The sequence below is a fragment of the Schistocerca nitens genome, chromosome 3 (assembly GCF_023898315.1).
Source record: "Schistocerca nitens isolate TAMUIC-IGC-003100 chromosome 3, iqSchNite1.1, whole genome shotgun sequence".
NCBI classification, from domain to species: Eukaryota; Metazoa; Arthropoda; class Insecta; order Orthoptera; family Acrididae; genus Schistocerca; species Schistocerca nitens.
This window is the reverse complement of record NC_064616.1, coordinates 127021464-127039885: the sequence shown is the minus strand read 5'-3', so window position 1 is coordinate 127039885 and position 18422 is coordinate 127021464. Positions and strand designations below refer to the sequence as shown.

General features: G+C 43.3%; 1 protein-coding gene across 1 annotated transcript in view; it reads left to right on the top strand.

Moving 5' to 3' along the window:
* The window catches only part of LOC126249098 (uncharacterized), a 169416-nt gene that overhangs the window by 14827 nt on the left and 136167 nt on the right, over nt 1-18422 (top strand). Inside the window, exon 2 of the mRNA XM_049950749.1 lies at nt 504-2104. Within this exon, the coding sequence (XP_049806706.1) occupies nt 504-2104 (1601 nt within the window). The remainder of the gene's footprint in view (nt 1-503; nt 2105-18422) is intronic.

The following is an 18422-nucleotide window of genomic DNA, read 5'->3' as shown; positions in this document are numbered from 1 at the left end:
GAGGAAAAATCCTTTCCGTCGTCAGATCGAGGAACGACGAGGAACTGTGGGGCAGGCGGTAGTACTTTTGTCACTGGTAGCTGGTCACGTTTCCGTTTTTGGGCAGAAGTCGAGAGAGATGGAGTGAAATCCATTGCGGAGATATCCCCCATGATTGCCAGCGTCTCCGATGGCGCGCTCCTTCCTTGTGGGGACCCTCTCAGAGGGCACTCCCGCCTTAGGTGAATGTTTACACCTCAGGTCACACCTCCCGAGAAACAGACGGAGGGACCAATCGGCATGGTCAGAAGGTATCAGCTCAGGCAATCACCCCTCCCCGGGCCTGGCCTTTACCAGGGGGTACGCGCGTGCCTTACATGTCTACCCAGGGCGGGGAATTACGCGTTACCCCGTCACCGGCTACGCGTGCGAACGCGTGGGTCGGCGTTCAGGCGCGCACAGGGAGGAAGGAAGAAGAGGAAAAAGAAGAGAGGGAGAAAGAGGACAGACTGTCTCAAACGCAGAGGTGGAGACCAAAGGAGGCAAGGAGAAGGAGGCAAGGAGAAGAAGGCAAGGAGAAGAAGGCAAGGAGAAGAAGGCAAGGAGAAGAAGGCAAGGAGAAGAAGGCAAGGAGAAGAAGGCAAGGAGAAGAAGGCAAGGAGAAGAAGGCAAGGAGAAGAAGGCAAGGAGAAGAAGGCAAGGAGAAGAAGGCAAGGAGAAGAAGGCAAGGAGAAGAAGGCAAGGAGAAGAAGGCAAGGAGAAGAAGGCAAGGAGAAGAAGGCAAGGAGAAGAAGGCAAGGAGAAGAAGGCAAGGAGAAGAAGGCAAGGAGAAGAAGGCAAGGAGAAGAAGGCAAGGAGAAGAAGGCAAGGAGAAGAAGGCAAGGAGAAGAAGGCAAGGAGAAGAAGGCAAGGAGAAGAAGGCAAGGAGAAGAAGGCAAGGAGAAGAAGGCAAGGAGAAGAAGGCAAGGAGAAGAAGGCAAGGAGAAGAAGGCAAGGAGAAGAAGGCAAGGAGAAGAAGGCAAGGAGAAGAAGGCAAGGAGAAGAAGGCAAGGAGAAGAAGGCAAGGAGAAGAAGGCAAGGAGAAGAAGGCAAGGAGAAGAAGGCAAGGAGAAGAAGGCAAGGAGAAGAAGGCAAGGAGAAGAAGGCAAGGAGAAGAAGGCAAGGAGAAGAAGGCAAGGAGAAGAAGGCAAGGAGAAGAAGGCAAGGAGAAGAAGGCAAGGAGAAGAAGGCAAGGAGAAGAAGGCAAGGAGAAGAAGGCAAGGAGAAGAAGGCAAGGAGAAGAAGGCAAGGAGAAGAAGGCAAGGAGAAGAAGGCAAGGAGAAGAAGGCAAGGAGAAGAAGGCAAGGAGAAGAAGGCAAGGAGAAGAAGGCAAGGAGAAGAAGGCAAGGAGAAGAAGGCAAGGAGAAGAAGGCAAGGAGAAGAAGGCAAGGAGAAGAAGGCAAGGAGAAGAAGGCAAGGAGGAGAAGGCAAGGAGGAGAAGGCAAGGAGGAGAAGGCAAGGAGGAGAAGGCAAGGAGGAGAAGGCAAGGAGGAGAAGGCAAGGAGGAGAAGGCAAGGAGGAGAAGGCAAGGAGGAGAAGGCAAGGAGGAGAAGGCAAGGAGGAGAAGGCAAGGAGGAGAAGGCAAGGAGGAGAAGGCAAGGAGGAGAAGGCAAGGAGGAGAAGGCAAGGAGGAGAAGGCAAGGAGGAGAAGGCAAGGAGGAGAAGGCAAGGAGGAGAAGGCAAGGAGAAGGCAAGGAGAAGGCAAGGAGAAGGCAAGGAGAAGGCAAGGAGAAGGCAAGGAGAAGGCAAGGAGAAGGCAAGGAGAAGGCAAGGAGAAGGCAAGGAGAAGGCAAGGAGAAGGCAAGGAGAAGGCAAGGAGAAGGCAAGGAGAAGGCAAGGAGAAGGCAAGGAGAAGGCAAGGAGAAGGCAAGGAGAAGGCAAGGAGAAGGCAAGGAGAAGGCAAGGAGAAGGCAAGGAGAAGGCAAGGAGAAGGCAAGGAGAAGGCAAGGAGAAGGCAAGGAGAAGGCAAGGAGAAGGCAAGGAGAAGGCAAGGAGAAGGCAAGGAGAAGGCAAGGAGAAGGCAAGGAGAAGGCAAGGAGAAGGCAAGGAGAAGGCAAGGAGAAGGCAAGGAGAAGGCAAGGAGAAGGCAAGGAGAAGGCAAGGAGAAGGCAAGGAGAAGGCAAGGAGATTATGCAGGGGAAAGAGTAAGGAAGACAGTGAGGTGGAGAAGAGCAAAGAAAGGAACCAACCAAAGGAAGGAAGAAACGAGAAGTGAAAAAGCAAAATGACCGCAAATAGAGGTCGTGGAACCGTCCGTCTCCGGACGCAGGCGCTAACTACCCCCTTGAGGGGGAGGGACTCTTAGTCGCCTCTTACGACAGGCAGGAATACCTCAGGCCTATTCTAATCCCCGGACCCGCAGGGGGGCCAGTTAAGGTGTTCCACCTGATCCAAAATTAATTGAAGATGTAAAGAGTTTTCCTGAACCACAGAATTTTGAAGAACTACGATAATTCTTGAGATTGTCATTTCTACAGACTATTTATAGCCGGTTATGCAAATATAGCACAGCCAATGACACAGCTACTGAAGAAAGGAGCCACATTTAATTGGTCCACAGAATGCAAAAAGGCAATTAAAGAACTTAAAACTGCTCTAATCACAGCCCCAGTGTTAGCCTATCCAGATTGCAGTAAACCTTTTATTCTTTGAACAGATGCATCCAATGTTGCCATGGACAAATCTTGTCTCAAGAAGTCGGTCATGAACGATCAATCTCATTTGCTTTCAGACAATTAAAGAGTGTAATTATACTACTGAGAAGGAGCTTTGTGTTTTGGTTTTTGGTATAACACGTAACAGATATTGCTTAACAGGAAGAGAATTTACAGTAATTACATATCATGCTGCACTTAATTTTTTATTGAGCTTAAAGAATCCAAGTTGGAGATTAACAAGATGGGCATTAAGACTGAGTACCAATTTAAGGTTATTCACCAACCTAGTAAACATGTGAAAGCTGATGCAATGAGTCGAAAAGTCAATGTTTATGTTACAGTAAGTAGAGAAGAATGAAGGCAGCTCAAGAAGTACATCCACAATGCAAACTATGGAAAAAAATGATCATTTTGTCGAAGATTTTTGTGGTTTTAGGGCGCACAACTACAGTGGTCATTAGCGCCCAGACTGAATTATGAATGCACTGCGAGACGATGTTAAAACAGCAACTAAAAAGGACAACACTAAATGGTACATGAACAGGCAAGGGATTAAAAGAAAATAGCATAATCAAATGTCCTTAGGTTTGTCAAGTGGATAAAACGAAGAACCCAAGTAGCTGCTGCTGGGTCATTCGCTAGAATTTCATCCAGAGGATATGGCAGGCCAAGATCAATGCGCAGTGTGTTAAAATTCGGACAGGACGTTCAACTGTGGCGTACCGTCAGCAGATGGCGGTGGCTGAACCGGCGGTGTCCAATCCGTAACCGGACCAAAACGACCTCCTCCCACCGAGAAGGGCGTGAAGAGGTCGTCCATGCCGTGGGGAGAGGTTTAAAGGCACGAAGCTTGTTTTCAGTAAGTGTAGACCAATCGGCATGCCACAGCGATAAAATGCGCTGACAACCCTGCAAATATGAGATGAAGGCACACGGGTTGACAGAAGCGTCCGATCTCACGCGTCGGCTTTGACCGGTGATGTAAGGGTGTTGTGTGTGACGTCATTACGGCGCGGAGTTTGGTTTGTGAGTGTGGCGTGTTTGTAAATGTGTTGTGTTTTGTTGTGCCCTCTGGTGGTACGTTCAGGGTTTTCGTTTGGTGTATTGGGCTCAGTTTGCTGTTGCTCAGTGTCGAGTGCTGCTTGCGTATTTTTGAAGCAGAATTTGTATCAGTGAGTTAACGGTTTTGTGGTTTTGTGTAAAGTTAATGTTGTGATGATTGCCGTACGTCAAGTGGTTTTGTTATTAAGTGTAATCGCTTGTGGTTTTTTGTTCAGGAATGGATATGAAAGACGAGATCAATAGTTCTCGGTTGAGGTCTATGATGGGGGACACAGCTTTAGAGCTGATTAAGTTCCTACAGCTTTTTGGCCTAATTGCCGAGGTGGTGTAGTGCGGTGTGTGCCGTGAAGCAATGAAATTGGTTTAAGTTCCGGCCTCTCGGACCAGGGACGGTTATATGTGGCGCTGTCGCAAAGACGACATATGGCGTTCCATGCAGCGCGGTACCTGGTTCGAGAAGTCTAGGTTGGGCATGCGCGAGAGTACTTTACATATTTTTGTTATAGATCCCACAGTTTTTGCGCGCATGAGACTGGTGTGAGTGAGAGGAGCGTTCTAGATTGGTATTCCTTTTGTCGTGAAGTGTGTTCGGAATTTATTAAGTAGAGGGATAAGTTGGGGGGGGGGGATGGGGTTGTTGAGGTGGACGAGTCACAGTTTGAGAAAAGGAAGTATGGGAGGGGGAAGTCTGTGGCTGGTCTTTGGGTGTGGGGGGGTTGTTCCGGGGGGTGGGGGTTCCGAATGTGTTTTAGGGTTGTGGAACAGAGATCCAAGGCCGAATTAGTGGGGTTAATTGATGAATACATAGAGCCGGGGACCACAATAGTTTCTGATGGTTTTCCTTCTTATAGGGGGGTGGTGAGGGGGGATTTAATCATTTAGTAGTTAACCATAATTTAGAGTTGAAGAATGAGACAGGAGCTTGTACTAATACAATAGAGACGATGTGGGGGCGGTTAAGTCAGTTCTCGGGAGGGGTAAGAGGCGCTCTTCCAACCTTCAGTCTCATTTAGATGAGTACTGTTTGCGGAAGAGTGTCTCAGAGGGCTATTGTATGTTCGGTTTTTCATAAGGGCTGTGGGTAAAATGTATAGGCCGAAAGTGGTTAGTGAGGGTGGTCTGGGTAGATGGGTGGTTTATTTTGTTGTAGAGTATTTGTTAAGGTGGGGGGAGAGGGGGAGTGTGATTTTTGTTTTAGTTGTGGAGGATCTATTTTTTGAAGTTTGTTGAGTTTTAGTGTGTGGTTGAGATTGTTTTATGTTGCATTTGGTTTTTTTATGAGTTTTTTATTTTGGGGTCAGGGGGAGGCTGGGGGTTGAGGTGAGGGGGGTTGGGTTTTTCTTTTGGTTTAGTATTTTTTCGTTGGTGCGCGCGCGTGTGCATTTGTGTGTGATTGTGGTGGCAAATCTAGTTTGTGGGGCTAGAACTTTCTTGTGGTAAGTTCTCATTTTTGTTTTTGGCGTATTTGTTGTGTAATGGGGTATAGGGAAGTGTTTCAATGAAATATGTGGCTGTGAAGGTTGGTATTGGTATTGGGAGATGTTTTTGAGTTACATAGGTCGAGGGTAGTGGTCGCTCAACATCGAGATCAGCGAGTGGTCGATCCTAATGTATGGGACTGGGAGATGCTGTTGAGCTATATAGGTCAAGGGAAGTGTTCGATCCCAATTTATGGGCTCGGGAGTTTCTGTAAATCTATATAGGACAAGGGAAGCGTCCGATTCCAGAGAATAGTGTGTTTTCTCGTATTTGGTGAGTTGTGATGTCTATTTTTTCGTCGTTTTGCTTGGTTTTGTATGGGGGTGGGTGGCTAAATTTGTTTATATTTAGTTTGTCCCGACCCAAAAACCTCCAATTTCCCACGCTTGTCCCATTAGAGTCATTATGCTTTTTGTGAAATACGTGTGTTTTTCGATTATTTTCGTCTTTATGATATGTATGCAACGATTTTATATCCGCCATATTGGAATTTACGTTTATGGTCGTTTCCGCCATATTTGTGACGTCATGGGTCAAAGCAGACGGGTGGGATCTGACGCTTCCATACTTCCAGGCACACAACAAGAAGCTGTCCGAGGCTGGAGGACTGCAGCCTTGGCCTCTGCAGCAGCAGCTTCGTGCCAGGGATACAGACATGACCAGGAACCCACATAAAGGTAATGGGTCAAAGCAGACGGGCGGGATCGGACGCTTCAATATTTCCCTTACAACAGCCTCGCAGTACATTTACTCACTAATGACATTTCTCAACATGGACCAGTTTAAAAACAGTGACATTTGTAATACCAGAAAAATGAAACACACTATCCTTTACTCAACCTATCTTTGGCAGAGAAAGGGGTAAAATATGCTGCTATAAAGTTTTCGACAAATTACCAGATGAAATAAAATTTATGACACAGCAGTAATAGCTTCAAAAATAAACTGAAATCTTGTTTCTTTGAGAACTCCTATACCACAGATGAATTCTTGAAGAGGAATAAATCTATAAATATAGTACTAGTATTTTGTGCCAGTTAAGGGAACTGGATAAATAGAAATATTGAACTATTGTTATATATATTAAAATCTTGTTTTACATGTACATTTCTTGTGCACTCGACACGTTCCTCATTGTAACGGCTATCATACCGTGCGATTGATCAATGGAACACGCAACCAACTAACACTACCCACATCGGTGGCGCACATCTAATGAATACAGCATACATAAACTAAGCATTCAGCATCTGCTTGAACAAAATTATCCCCTAGTTTGCTATTCATTGAGGGCTTGGATATAGGCTGGACTAATGATGAAGCAAGGATATTTCATCAATTTACATGCATTGTCGATATTTCATTTTTCGGAATAATTTCCGTTAGGTATCGGGTATGAAAGACAAATACAGAAAGTCGGCCTACTTACTCTGTGCTGCACAGAGTCACTATGGATTCGTTAGGGACTGAGGGAACAGTTTATTTTATCTATATTGATATACTCTTCGACGTGTCCCACAAACATCTGCAGAGTCCCCCAGAAACACTGAGGATAAACAGTTGCAGGCGGTTAGCACCACCGCCCAATATCCCTACAAGGAAACTGTCGGTCGGTCAAAACGCTTACGCATGTTCAATATGTCGATCGGTCGGTGCGTGTGCAGGGGCCTTACGACAACCTTTGTCATTTATTCACATCCATTAGCTTCGCCGATCCACCTTTCAACCTAATTTAAACCTCTAGCCATGCTGCAGATGAATCTGTCAAACAAGATTCCAGTGGCTATGGCAGAGAAGTGTGGGGTCGCAAAATCTCACCCACCGTGCAGGCGCCAAAAGTGGCAGTGTCGCGAGCGGAAATGTGAATTTAATCTTTCCTACATATGAGGTGGGAGTGGCACCACAGATCATGGTTCGTCTCCACTTCCTGTGTTCTGCGAAAGCATAATCATTGTCACAGGGACCTCCGATCCAAGCCCCATAAACGACAATTATGACGAATCCGCAGCTAGACAAGGGCAAATTTAACAAACAAAGCCGTACAGGTATGAAGTTTGTCAGGTTTACCACACGTTGAAGCAGACCTTGCTCGTATTTTGACAGTGAGAATGGCCACTAATGCAGATAAAGCAGCTGTGGCTTCGATTTCGACGCTGTTTACAGATGAAAAAGGACGCTGGCTCAGGGAATGGCTTAGAATGGGGGATATTTACCCACAGAACTCTTCGAAAGGAAATATCACAGAAGTGTCCGATTCCACCCGCGTGCTTTGACCCATGACGTCACCAATATGGCGGTAACTACCATTCTCAACGTCTCGAACATGGCGCCTATGACGTCATTACATAAACACGAAAATACATACAAAACCACGAAAGATCTCTCCAAAAATTAATGAAACTAACAGAACCAGCGTGGGAAATTTGTGGTTTTGGGTGGGTACAAACGAAATATAGACATACAGACACCACGATCCCAAACCACACGAAACGACGACATAGGAACACCACATAACTGCCAAATTTCGCTTCACTTAAAATACTGACAGGAGTGTCACTTCCCTTCACATACATAGCTCAACCGCAACTGTTGATACCACAAATTAAACGAACTACAAAAATAACCACACCGCAACTATAGATACCACAAACCAACACCTGAACCAATACAAATTGGAATCTGACACTTCCCTTGGCCTATATAGGTCAAAAACAGCTCAGTACCAAAACATAGCTACGACAAATGGGAATCAGTCACTTCCCATGACCTATACAGCTCAGATACAGCTAACGATACCAAAAAAAATGAAATCGAGTACTTCCCGTACGATACATAAATGAACCACAAGTGCCGATACCAAAACAACCACCGACACATGCAGTAAATAACACCGACAACAAAAATCGCACCGAACATCATAACACGCCATTGACTCAAAGAAACTACTTACAATAAAAAAAGCTCCGACGCTACACACTAATCCCCAACTCTCCTATCTGCTTGCATACGCCGCATTTCACTATTTCCGTCACAAGCCCAAAAAGTTGCAGAAAATGACAAAACATGTCATCCATTTCAGCAGACAGACGCGCACTACTAAGAAGTCATATCCATACGTAACAAAAGAAGCCACAAATTGGATGAAACGACTTACCCCGCAACAAACAGCAACGAGTAACAAACGACGCTGCAACAACATAAACGGAAACTTAATTCTTAACTCACTGACACTAATTTCCGTTCTATAACAGTCACGACCCCCCCCCCCCCCCCCATGAACAATGGACCTTGCCGTTGCTGGGGAGGCTTGCGTGCCTCAGCGATGCAGATACCCGTACCTTAGGTACAACCACAACGGAGGGGTATCTGTTGAGAGGCCAGACAAACGTGTGGTTCCTGAAGAGGGGCAGCAGCCTTTTCAGTAGTTGCAAGGGCAACAGTCTGGATGATTGACTGATCTGGCCTTGTAACAATAACCAAAACGGCCTTGCTGTGCTGGTACTGCGAACGGCTGAAAGCAAGGGGAAACTACGGCCGTAATTTTTCCCGAGGGCATGCAGCTTTACTGTATGGTTAATGATGATGGCGTCCTCTTGGGTAAAATATTCCGGAGGTAAAATAGTCCCCCAGTCGGATCTCCAGGCGGGGAGTACTCAAGAGGACGTCGTTATCAGGAGAATGAAAACTGGCATGCTACGGATCGGAGCGTGGAATGTCAGATCCCTTAATCGGGCAGGTAGGTTAGAAAATTTAAAAAGGGAAATGGATAGGTTGAAGTTAGATGTAGTGGAAATTGGTGAAGTTCGGTGGCAGGAGGAACAAGACTTCTGGTCAGGTGACTACAGGGTTATAAACACAAAGTCAAATAGGGGTAATGCAGGAGTAGGTTTAATAATGAATAGGAAAATAGGCACGCGGGTAAGCTACTACTAACAGCTTAGTGAACGCATTGTGGCCAAGATAGATACGAAGCCCACAACTACTACGGTAGTACAAGTTTATATGCCAACTAGCTCTGCAGATGAAGAAATTGAAGAAATGTATGATGAAATAAAAGAAATTATTCAGATAGTGAAGGGAGACGAAAATTTAATAGTCATGGGAGACTGGAATTAGAGTGTAGGAAAAGGGAGAGAAGGAAACGTAGGTGAATATGGATTGGGGCTAAGAAATGAAAGAGGAAGCCACCTGGTAGAATTTTGCTCACAGCATAACTTAATCATAGCTAACACTTTGTTCAGGAATCATGAAAGAAGGTTGTATGCATGGAAGAACCCTGGAGATACTAAAAGGTATCAGATAGATTATATAATGGTAAGACAGAGATTTAAGAACCAGGTTTTAAATTATAAGACATTTCCAGGGGCAGATGTGGATTCTGACCACAATCTATTGGTTATGACCTGTAGATTAAAACTGAAGAAACTGCAAAAAGGTGCGAATTTAAGGAGATGGGACCTGGATAAACTGAAAGAAGCAGAGGTTGTACAGAGTTTCAGGGAGTGCATAAGGGAACAATTGACAGGAGTGGGGGAAAGAAATACAGTAGAAGAATGGGTAGCTTTGAGGGATGAAGTAGTGAAGGCAGCAGAGGATCAAGTAGGTAAAAAGACAAGGGCTAGTAGAAATCCTTGGGTAACAGAAGAAATATTGAATTTAATTGATGAAAGGAGAAAACATAAAAATGCAGTAAATGAAGCAGGCAAAAAGGAATACAAACGTCTCAAAAATGAGATCGACAAGAAGTGCAAAATGGCTAATCAGGCATGGCTAGAGGACAAATGTAAGGATGTAGAGGCTTATCTCACTAGGGGTAAGGTAGATACCGCCTACAGGAAAATTAAAGAGACCTTTGGAGAAAAGAATCACTTGCATGAATATCAAGAGCTCAGATGGAAACCAAGTTCTAAGCAAAGAAGGGAAAGCAGAAAGGTGGAAGGAGTATATAGAGGGTCTATACAAGGGCGATCTACTTGAGGACAATATTATAGAAATGGAAGAGGATGTAGATGAAGATGAAATGGGAGATACGATACTGCGTGAAGAGAGTGACAGCACAGAGACCTGACTCGAAACAAGGCCCCCGGAGTAGACAACATTCCATTGGAACTACTGACGGCCTTGGGAGAGCCAGTCATGACAAAACTACCATCTGGTGAGCAAGATGTATGAGACAGGCGAAATACCCACAGACTTCAAGAAGAATATAATAATTCCAATCCCAAAGAAAGCAGGTGTTGACAGGTGTGAGGATTACCGAACAATCAGTTTAATAACCCACAGCTGCAAAATACTAACACTAATTCTTTACAGACGGATGGAAAAACTAGTAGAAGCCGACCTCGGGGAAGATCAGTTTGGATGCCGTAGAAATACTGGAACACTTGAGGCAATACTGACCTTACGACTTATCTTAGAAGAAAGATTAAGGAAAGGTAAACCTACGTTTCTAGCATTTGTAGATTTAGGGAAAGCTTTTGACAATGTTGACTGGAATACTCGTTCAAATTCTAAAGGTGGCAGGGGTAAAATACAGGGAGCGAAAGGCCATTTACAATTTGTACAGAAACCAGATGGCACTTATATAAGCCGAGGGACATGAAAGGGAAGCAGTGGTTGGGAAGGGAGTAAGACAGGGTTGTGGCCTCTCCCCGATGTTATTGAATCTGTATATTGAGCAAGCAGTAAAGGAAACAAAAGAAAATTCGGAGTAGGTATTAAAATCCATGTCTTGAAAGGAGGATATAAGATGAACATCGACAAAAGCAAAACGAGGATAATGGAATGTAGTCGAATTAAGTCGGGTGATGTTGAGGGTATTAGATTAGGAAATGAGACACTTAAAGTAGTAAAGGAGTTTTGCTATTTGGGGAGCAAATTAACTGATGATGGTCGAAGTAGAGAGGATATAAAATGTAGACTGGCAATGGCAAGGAAATCGTTTCTGAAGAAGAGAAATTTGTTAACATCGAGTATAGATTTAAGTGTCAGGAAGTCATTTCTGAAAGTATTTGTATGGAGTGTAGCCATGTATGGAAGTGAAACATGGACGGTAAATAGTTTGGACAAAAAGAGAATAGAAGCTTTAGAAATGTGGTGCTACAGAAGAATGCTGAAGATTAGATGGGTAGATCACATAACTAATGAGGAGGTACTGAATAGGATTGGGGAGAAGAGTTTGTGGCACAACTTGACCAGAAGAAGGGATTGGTTGGTAGGACATGTTCTGAGGCATCAAGGGATCACCAATTTAGTATTGGAAGGCAGCGTGGAGGGTAAAAATCGTAGGGGGAGACAAAGAGATGAATACACTAAGCAGATTCAGAAGGATGTAGGTTGCAGTAGGTACTGGGAGATGAAGATTGCACAGGATAGTAGCATGGAGAGCTGCATCAAACCAGTCTCAGGACTGAAGACGACAACAACAACAACAGTCACGACCGATAAATGCACACTTCAAGCATCGACACCCAAATGAACCCAATACACCACAACACGCGGACCATACACACCAGAGGACACAACCAACCGCAACAGGACATCTGCGAATGCACTCAAACTCCGCGCCGTCATGACGTCACAGCATCCTTAAGTCACGGGTCAAAGCCGACGGGTGGGATCGGACGCCTCCGTTGACCCAACTACGATTACTTTTTACTTCGTTGTGCGACCGCCTGTATGTTATGGGTAGAATGATTCCGATCTTAACCTATTCCTGAAAGATACACCACTGCCATTTTGGTAACACAGTGCTGCTTTGTTTTTACCCTTGGTTGTAGTTTCCATACTTGGAATGTCACGATACAGTGAGAAATTTTAATACTATTTCATTAAACATGTGCGGCGAAACCTCGACAACATCCGGCATCTTGTCAAGCTTTTCGTAAAAAATTTCTCACCAACATGACCTATTCTTGACAAAATTGGACAGCACCGTAAAATTGCAGTTTACGTTTATTAGATACAGTAGAGTGACATTCTTTGGTACCGTACGGGGGGCGGCGTCTTCACGCTACTGTAGTCTAACCACAATCCCGTCAAACTGACACGTTATAGTTGACACGTAATAACTATTCGTAGAAGGTGTAACAGTCTGAACATGTGCTCATCATTAGTTACCTGCACCATTTCCGCCCGCCTACCAACACTTGCTAATTTCATTCTGATCTTTTGAGTGAGCATTATATGTAGTGAAAATTCTACATTTGACTACAGAGCGCAACTATGTAACTAAATCTCCCTAAGCAGTTATTGCACAAGCCACCAGAAATCCCGAATTAACATTTACTCTAACAATTTTCATTTAGCTAGTAAGCGTATGTTGAAGCAACTGACTTATCTTTCTCCAAATGTAAGTGAAAATTCTTTAAGGAATTAAAATTGCCCAAATTTCTCTAAACACAGCATATAATGAAATCACGAATTAGCATTTTCATAGCCAGCCAATAAAAATTCAGTACTTTGTAACAGCTGCACTGAGCGTGGTATCATGGAAGAACGTTCCGTACTCACCAAGAACTGCGCCGTCAGTCAACAGCAGTGAGATACAGACCCAGTAAGCTCTGCTCGCAGAATACGACCAGCCGCCTCCATAGCTGTCGCCCTCGTCTTCTTTTCGTTATGCACACGCGAGTCGCCGGATCGGTGTCAAAATGATTCGCAGCTGGCGGCCGAACACCCAGAAACGGAGCTCCCGTCCAAAATACGAAGTTTCTCCTGTAAACTCTGGTACTGCTGCTTACACTCCCGACGGAAACGAAGGCGACACGCCACAAGCCCGAAGTGCGGCACTCAGTACCACGCGAGTTAATGGGGTAACATGGTGTGACAGATACCACCTGTATCGACTCTAGCGCCCTCCGTACCAGCAATCGACACGGATCACTTCTCGATATCAGACAGACTCACAATTTTCAATTCGGTAGAGAACTCTCAGGGCAGACTTTCCAGTCATGTTTGTCGCTATGGGATGTATGTTTTTTAAAATGAAGAGTCTTAGTTTCTGGTACCGTGCAGCGTATTAAGATATGGATGAGATGTTAGCTGTAGCAGTTCGCTGGGCTATGGAAAACAGTTTCAATTAACCTATGAAGGAAATTTAATCAACGCCATATTCCACTTAAGCAAGGAAGATGGCAGACTAGCGTCCACTGTAACGTTTCTTTCCTTATTGGTAGTTAAAAGTGAGAGAAATATTCAAATTAATAAAAAAATGTTCTGTGCATGATTATGAGTTTGCCACGTGGAGGACACATTACAAACGCTATGCCACGGTGTCGTTAGTGACCTTACGCACATCTACATGTATATAATTAATTGTTTTAGTATAATGAACCTTTACTATTTTTTAACCTTTAAGCCAACGCTGTTACATTCTTTCGATGTATTAGACCCTGGTTGTTACTGAGCACCATCGACTACCGCTGTTTAATGGCTCGTTGCCTGTAAAACACTACTGTGAATAATCGACCGCACTTCGTAAAAACCGATCTTCAGGTCCGACCTGTGGTGAATAATATACTTAAATGGCACAACGCGATAAACAGTTGTTCATTTTGCTTTCAAATAACGTGACCACAATTTCGTGATACATCTAGCTGAAAAATATAAAATCCTTAAAGCAATTCAAGGTGGTAATATTAAAAGGTTTACTACAATAACTGCAGGTGCCGATATTTATGAGTGATAATCGTATTAATCCATAAAACATATATAACATAAGGATTTCAGCAACTTACCTCTTAGTAAATCGAGTGTCAAAACAGAAGCGAATCATAAGAAGAGAAAGTCTCCGTTTCTTTCCAAAAATCACTTGGTTTTTTAGAAAAATTAATTTTGTTTTTACTACAGAGGTTTCCTTTTACGTTTCGTGCATATAGGCTATAAGTTTTTCATTAACATAGGTTAGTTAATCATTGACATTATATATATTATTCATGACAAGAGTTTTTAAGATTTGAAAGTTTCTTTTTTTAAGTTACGCTTCAGTGGCCTTCTGAATTCTGGAAGCTACCGTATAACATCTCACTTCTAGCATTGGGCTGAAATTGGGGGTGGTTACTTGAATAGATTACCCACAGATTCCATCGTTCACATATACTTACAAGTTAATAAAAACTGACTATTTTGGGTAAAACGTTTGAGCGTTTAGTGATTCGTTCCAGAAATGTGGAAATATTTTGTCCTTGGTCCGGACTGATATTTTGGTTTTCTCACCAATTTGGACGCTTTTTGAGGAAACTGGACCTAAAACACAAGTATGAACCTTCAGGCTTTCTTATTTTCAATGTTTTTGATTACATCACTTTAAGTAACTGGTACATTTTGCAATTGAAAAACGCCGTGGAATAAATGCTCAATTTGTAAAATGACAAAGTATAATTTTGGTATTTTTAGTTGCAGGATAATAAGAATTAACTTTTGAGTAGGTTTTCTTGATGTATATTGTTCTACCGCGGTACGCGAGAGTTGTAACACCAGCCTCACGAATTGTAGTTGTTAAGTGCTGATGCACATTATTAAGCATCGCTTAGATCTAAAATTGTAATAAATAAACAGCTGTATGTTACAATAAAAACCACCTTCAAAGACGTAATATTAAGAGCTAGAACATCTTCCTGGGTTCATAAATACTCGCTGTAACTCAGGAAGATCACGAAGCAACCCATTGAAGATTGTTCTTCTCTTGGAATTTTATATGTTCCCTGTTTTAGCTTGTGTGCACATATGCCTTTCTGTAACGAAGGTTCCTGGTCTGACGTAGGGGGAAACCACTTCGTGATGCATTTCTGGAAACTTCGAAGGTATTGTAGAAATTAGCCGGCCGAAGTGGCCGTGCGGTTAAAGGCGCTGCAGTCTGGAACCGCAAGACCACTACGGTCGCAGGTTCGAATCCTGCCTCGGGCATGGATGTTTGTGATGTCCTTAGGTTAGTTAGGTTTAACTAGTTCTAAGTTCTAGGGGACTAATGACCTCAGCAGTTGAGTCCCATAGTGCTCAGAGCCATTTGAACCATTTTTTTTATTGTAGAAATTATCTGTTGCATCACTCCGTCACGCTTAGCAACATGCCGCCCATGAAAACTGCAAAATATCACTTCAGACCTCAGTATTTTACTGAACCAGTCAACTGAAGGAGAAGTGAGGCCATCCCTACAAATTACTGAGGTCCTGCCATTACCAGTGATATAATCTGAATCCGGAAGGAGATTCTGAGACTGAACCAAAGGAACTGTCAATGTAAGATCGAATCTGGGCTCGTGTGGCAAACTGTCTAATTTGTTGTTTAATTGCGGAAAAAACTAACGATTGACTCTAAATAATGGAAAGTATGAAGTCATCCAGATGAGTACTAAAAGAAATCCTCTAAATTCCCGTTACACGATAAATGACGCAAATCTAAAGACTATAAATCACATAGATAATGTTGTGGGAGAGAAAGCAAGCCAAAGACTGCGATTTATTGGTAAAACACTTAGAAAATGCAACAGAGCTACTAAAGAGACTGCTTACACTACACCTATGCACCCTCAAAAAATGGCTCTGAACACTACGGGACTTAACTGATGAGGTCATCAGTCCCCTAGAACTTAGAACTACTTAAACCTAACTAACCTAAGGACATCACACACATCCATGCCCGAGGCAGTATTCGAACCTGCGACCGTAGCGCGGTTCCAGACGGTAGAGCCTAGAACCACTCGGTCACTGCGGCCGGCTATCCACCCTCTTCTAGAGTACTGCTGCGTAGCGCGGGATCCGCGTCAGATTAACGGAGGACATCGAAAAAGTTCAAAGAAAGGCAGCTCGTTTTGTACTATCGCGAAGCAGGGGAGAGAATGCCACGGATATGATATGCGAATTGGGATTGCTATCGTTAAAACAAAGCCTTTTCTCGTTGCAGCAGGATCTTCTTATGAAATTTCCACCACCAATTTTCTCCTCCGAATTGGAAAATATTTTATTGGTGCCCACCTGCATAGGGAGAAATGAACAGCGTAATAAATGAGAGAAATTAGAATTCGTATGGAAATATTTAAGTGCTCGCTTTTCCCGTGCGCTGTTTGAGAGTGGAATAATAGAGGAACAGCTTGAAGGGTATTGGATGAACCGTCAGCCACTTAATTGTGAAATGCAGTGTAGTCATGTGGATGTAGAATAAGCATGTCTCTTAGTTCCACAACATACTTCGAATACTTTGCTTGGAGGCCCTTCTTACTTCTTTTCAGAGCGTAGTTTTCTCTCTTCAGCAGTTTTATCTCAGTTTTTAGTCTGTCTATTTCGAGTTTAGAAGCAACGTCTAGGTCAAGAACTACCTCTGTAGCGGTCGTCTGATCTTATTTAGTTTTCTTCGGAGATAAAGCCTTTAAGGCAGGCAGCGTACGCTTTTCTCTTCACATCGGCGATCTCTTGCCCATGATACTTATTAATACATAATATTTTAGAACAGCATTATCATTGATCAAGAAATGAGACTGCAACGCTATAAATAAACAATTCGCGAGTAATTCCGAAACCGATAATACATGGAAACTTAATTCTAAACAGGATGAATATCTGACAGTTTCCTGTACTTTGTCCTAGGAACCACCTCGAATGCATCTCCAAGCCAGTTTGGAATTCTTTGTGATGGCAAAACGTCACCCTTTAATTATCCTTTCAAAGGAAACACCCTGTTCATAATCTTTGGAAAGGCAACTATATCAAGAAATTCTTGCATTATTCACATGCAAGAGCAGTTCTTTTATAGCAAGGCATTCATTTGCGCTGCAGTTTCCTTAACTTTAGGAAATCGGTGGTAAATTACATAAGCAGTTTTATGTGAAGCACTTTAGCATTCAGCAACAGCACAATGTTTTCTACTTTTGCTCATAATGCAACAAAACGACCACTAAGACGAACAACAAGTAAGTAATTACTGCATTGTGTTTGTTTCAACGCAGGATTTGGAAATTGGCTTTAACAATGCTTCTCGCTTACCTTATTCCTAATGACGTTACGGCGCTTCACCAGCGGTCTGCGTAAGGATTCAGAAACTTATTTCACCAGGGGAAAGACAGACACCGGCTACAGGAAAATTAAAAGGCCTTTAGGGCAAAGAGAGGCAACTGTATGAATAACAAGAGCCCAGATGGAATAACAGTCCTAACCAAAGAAGGGAAAGCTGAAAGGTGGACGCAGTATACGGAGGATCGTTACAAGGGAGATGAACTTGAAGGTAATGAAGAGGATGTAGATGAAGATGAAATGGAAGATACGAGATTGCGAGAAGCATTTGACAGAACTCTCTAAGGTCTAAGTCGAAACAGAGAGTAGACGATATTCCATCAGAACTACTGACAGCCTTGGGAGAGCCAGCCATACAAAACTCTTTGATCTGGTGTGCAAGATGTATGAGACAGGCTAAATAGCCCCAGACTTCAAGAAGAATTAAGGACAAAAATTTCAATTCCATAGAAAGCTGTTACTGACAGGTGTGAATAAACCCAACTATCATTTTAATAAGTCATGGTTGCAAAATAATAACATGAAGTCCTTACAGAATACTGGAAAGAGAGGCAGAAGCCGACCTTGGAGAAGATTAGCTTGGATTCCGGAGAAATGTAAGAGCACAGATGTCAACACTGACCCTACGACATATTTTAGAACAAAGGTAAAGAAAGACAAACCTACTTCGAGAAAGCTTTTGAGAAAGTTGACTGGTATATTCTCTTTGATATTCTGAAGCTACCAGCTGTGATATACAGGGAGCGAAAGGTTGTTCGCAAACTGCACAGAAGTCAGATGGTAGTGTAGTGAGTGGAGGTGTGATCACTCATTGAAAAATTCCTGTAGTGATTGGTGTTACAGCGGCACTTTTTTCAGACTGAAATCAGCTGATAGGTATCTCTGCTTAAAGGAAGTCTCTCTAACAAAGGAATCACCTTCACAGTAGGTCAGGTATACAAGTAGAGAAGTAATTAGCTTATTTCGTGAAAATATAAGAGGTAGTGAACTGCTTATATATATTGACTCTGACATTGTTGGTATATCGGAACACCACTTACAGAATTTGACAATTCAGAGGCTTCCTTTACCAGGATATAGATTGGCTGGCTGTTTTTCAAGGAGTTCCGTGAGGGGTGGGGGCGGCTATATATACGTAACAAACAGTACTGAGTCCATTGACGTATTACACCACTGCACTGAACAGAGATTTGGATGTTAC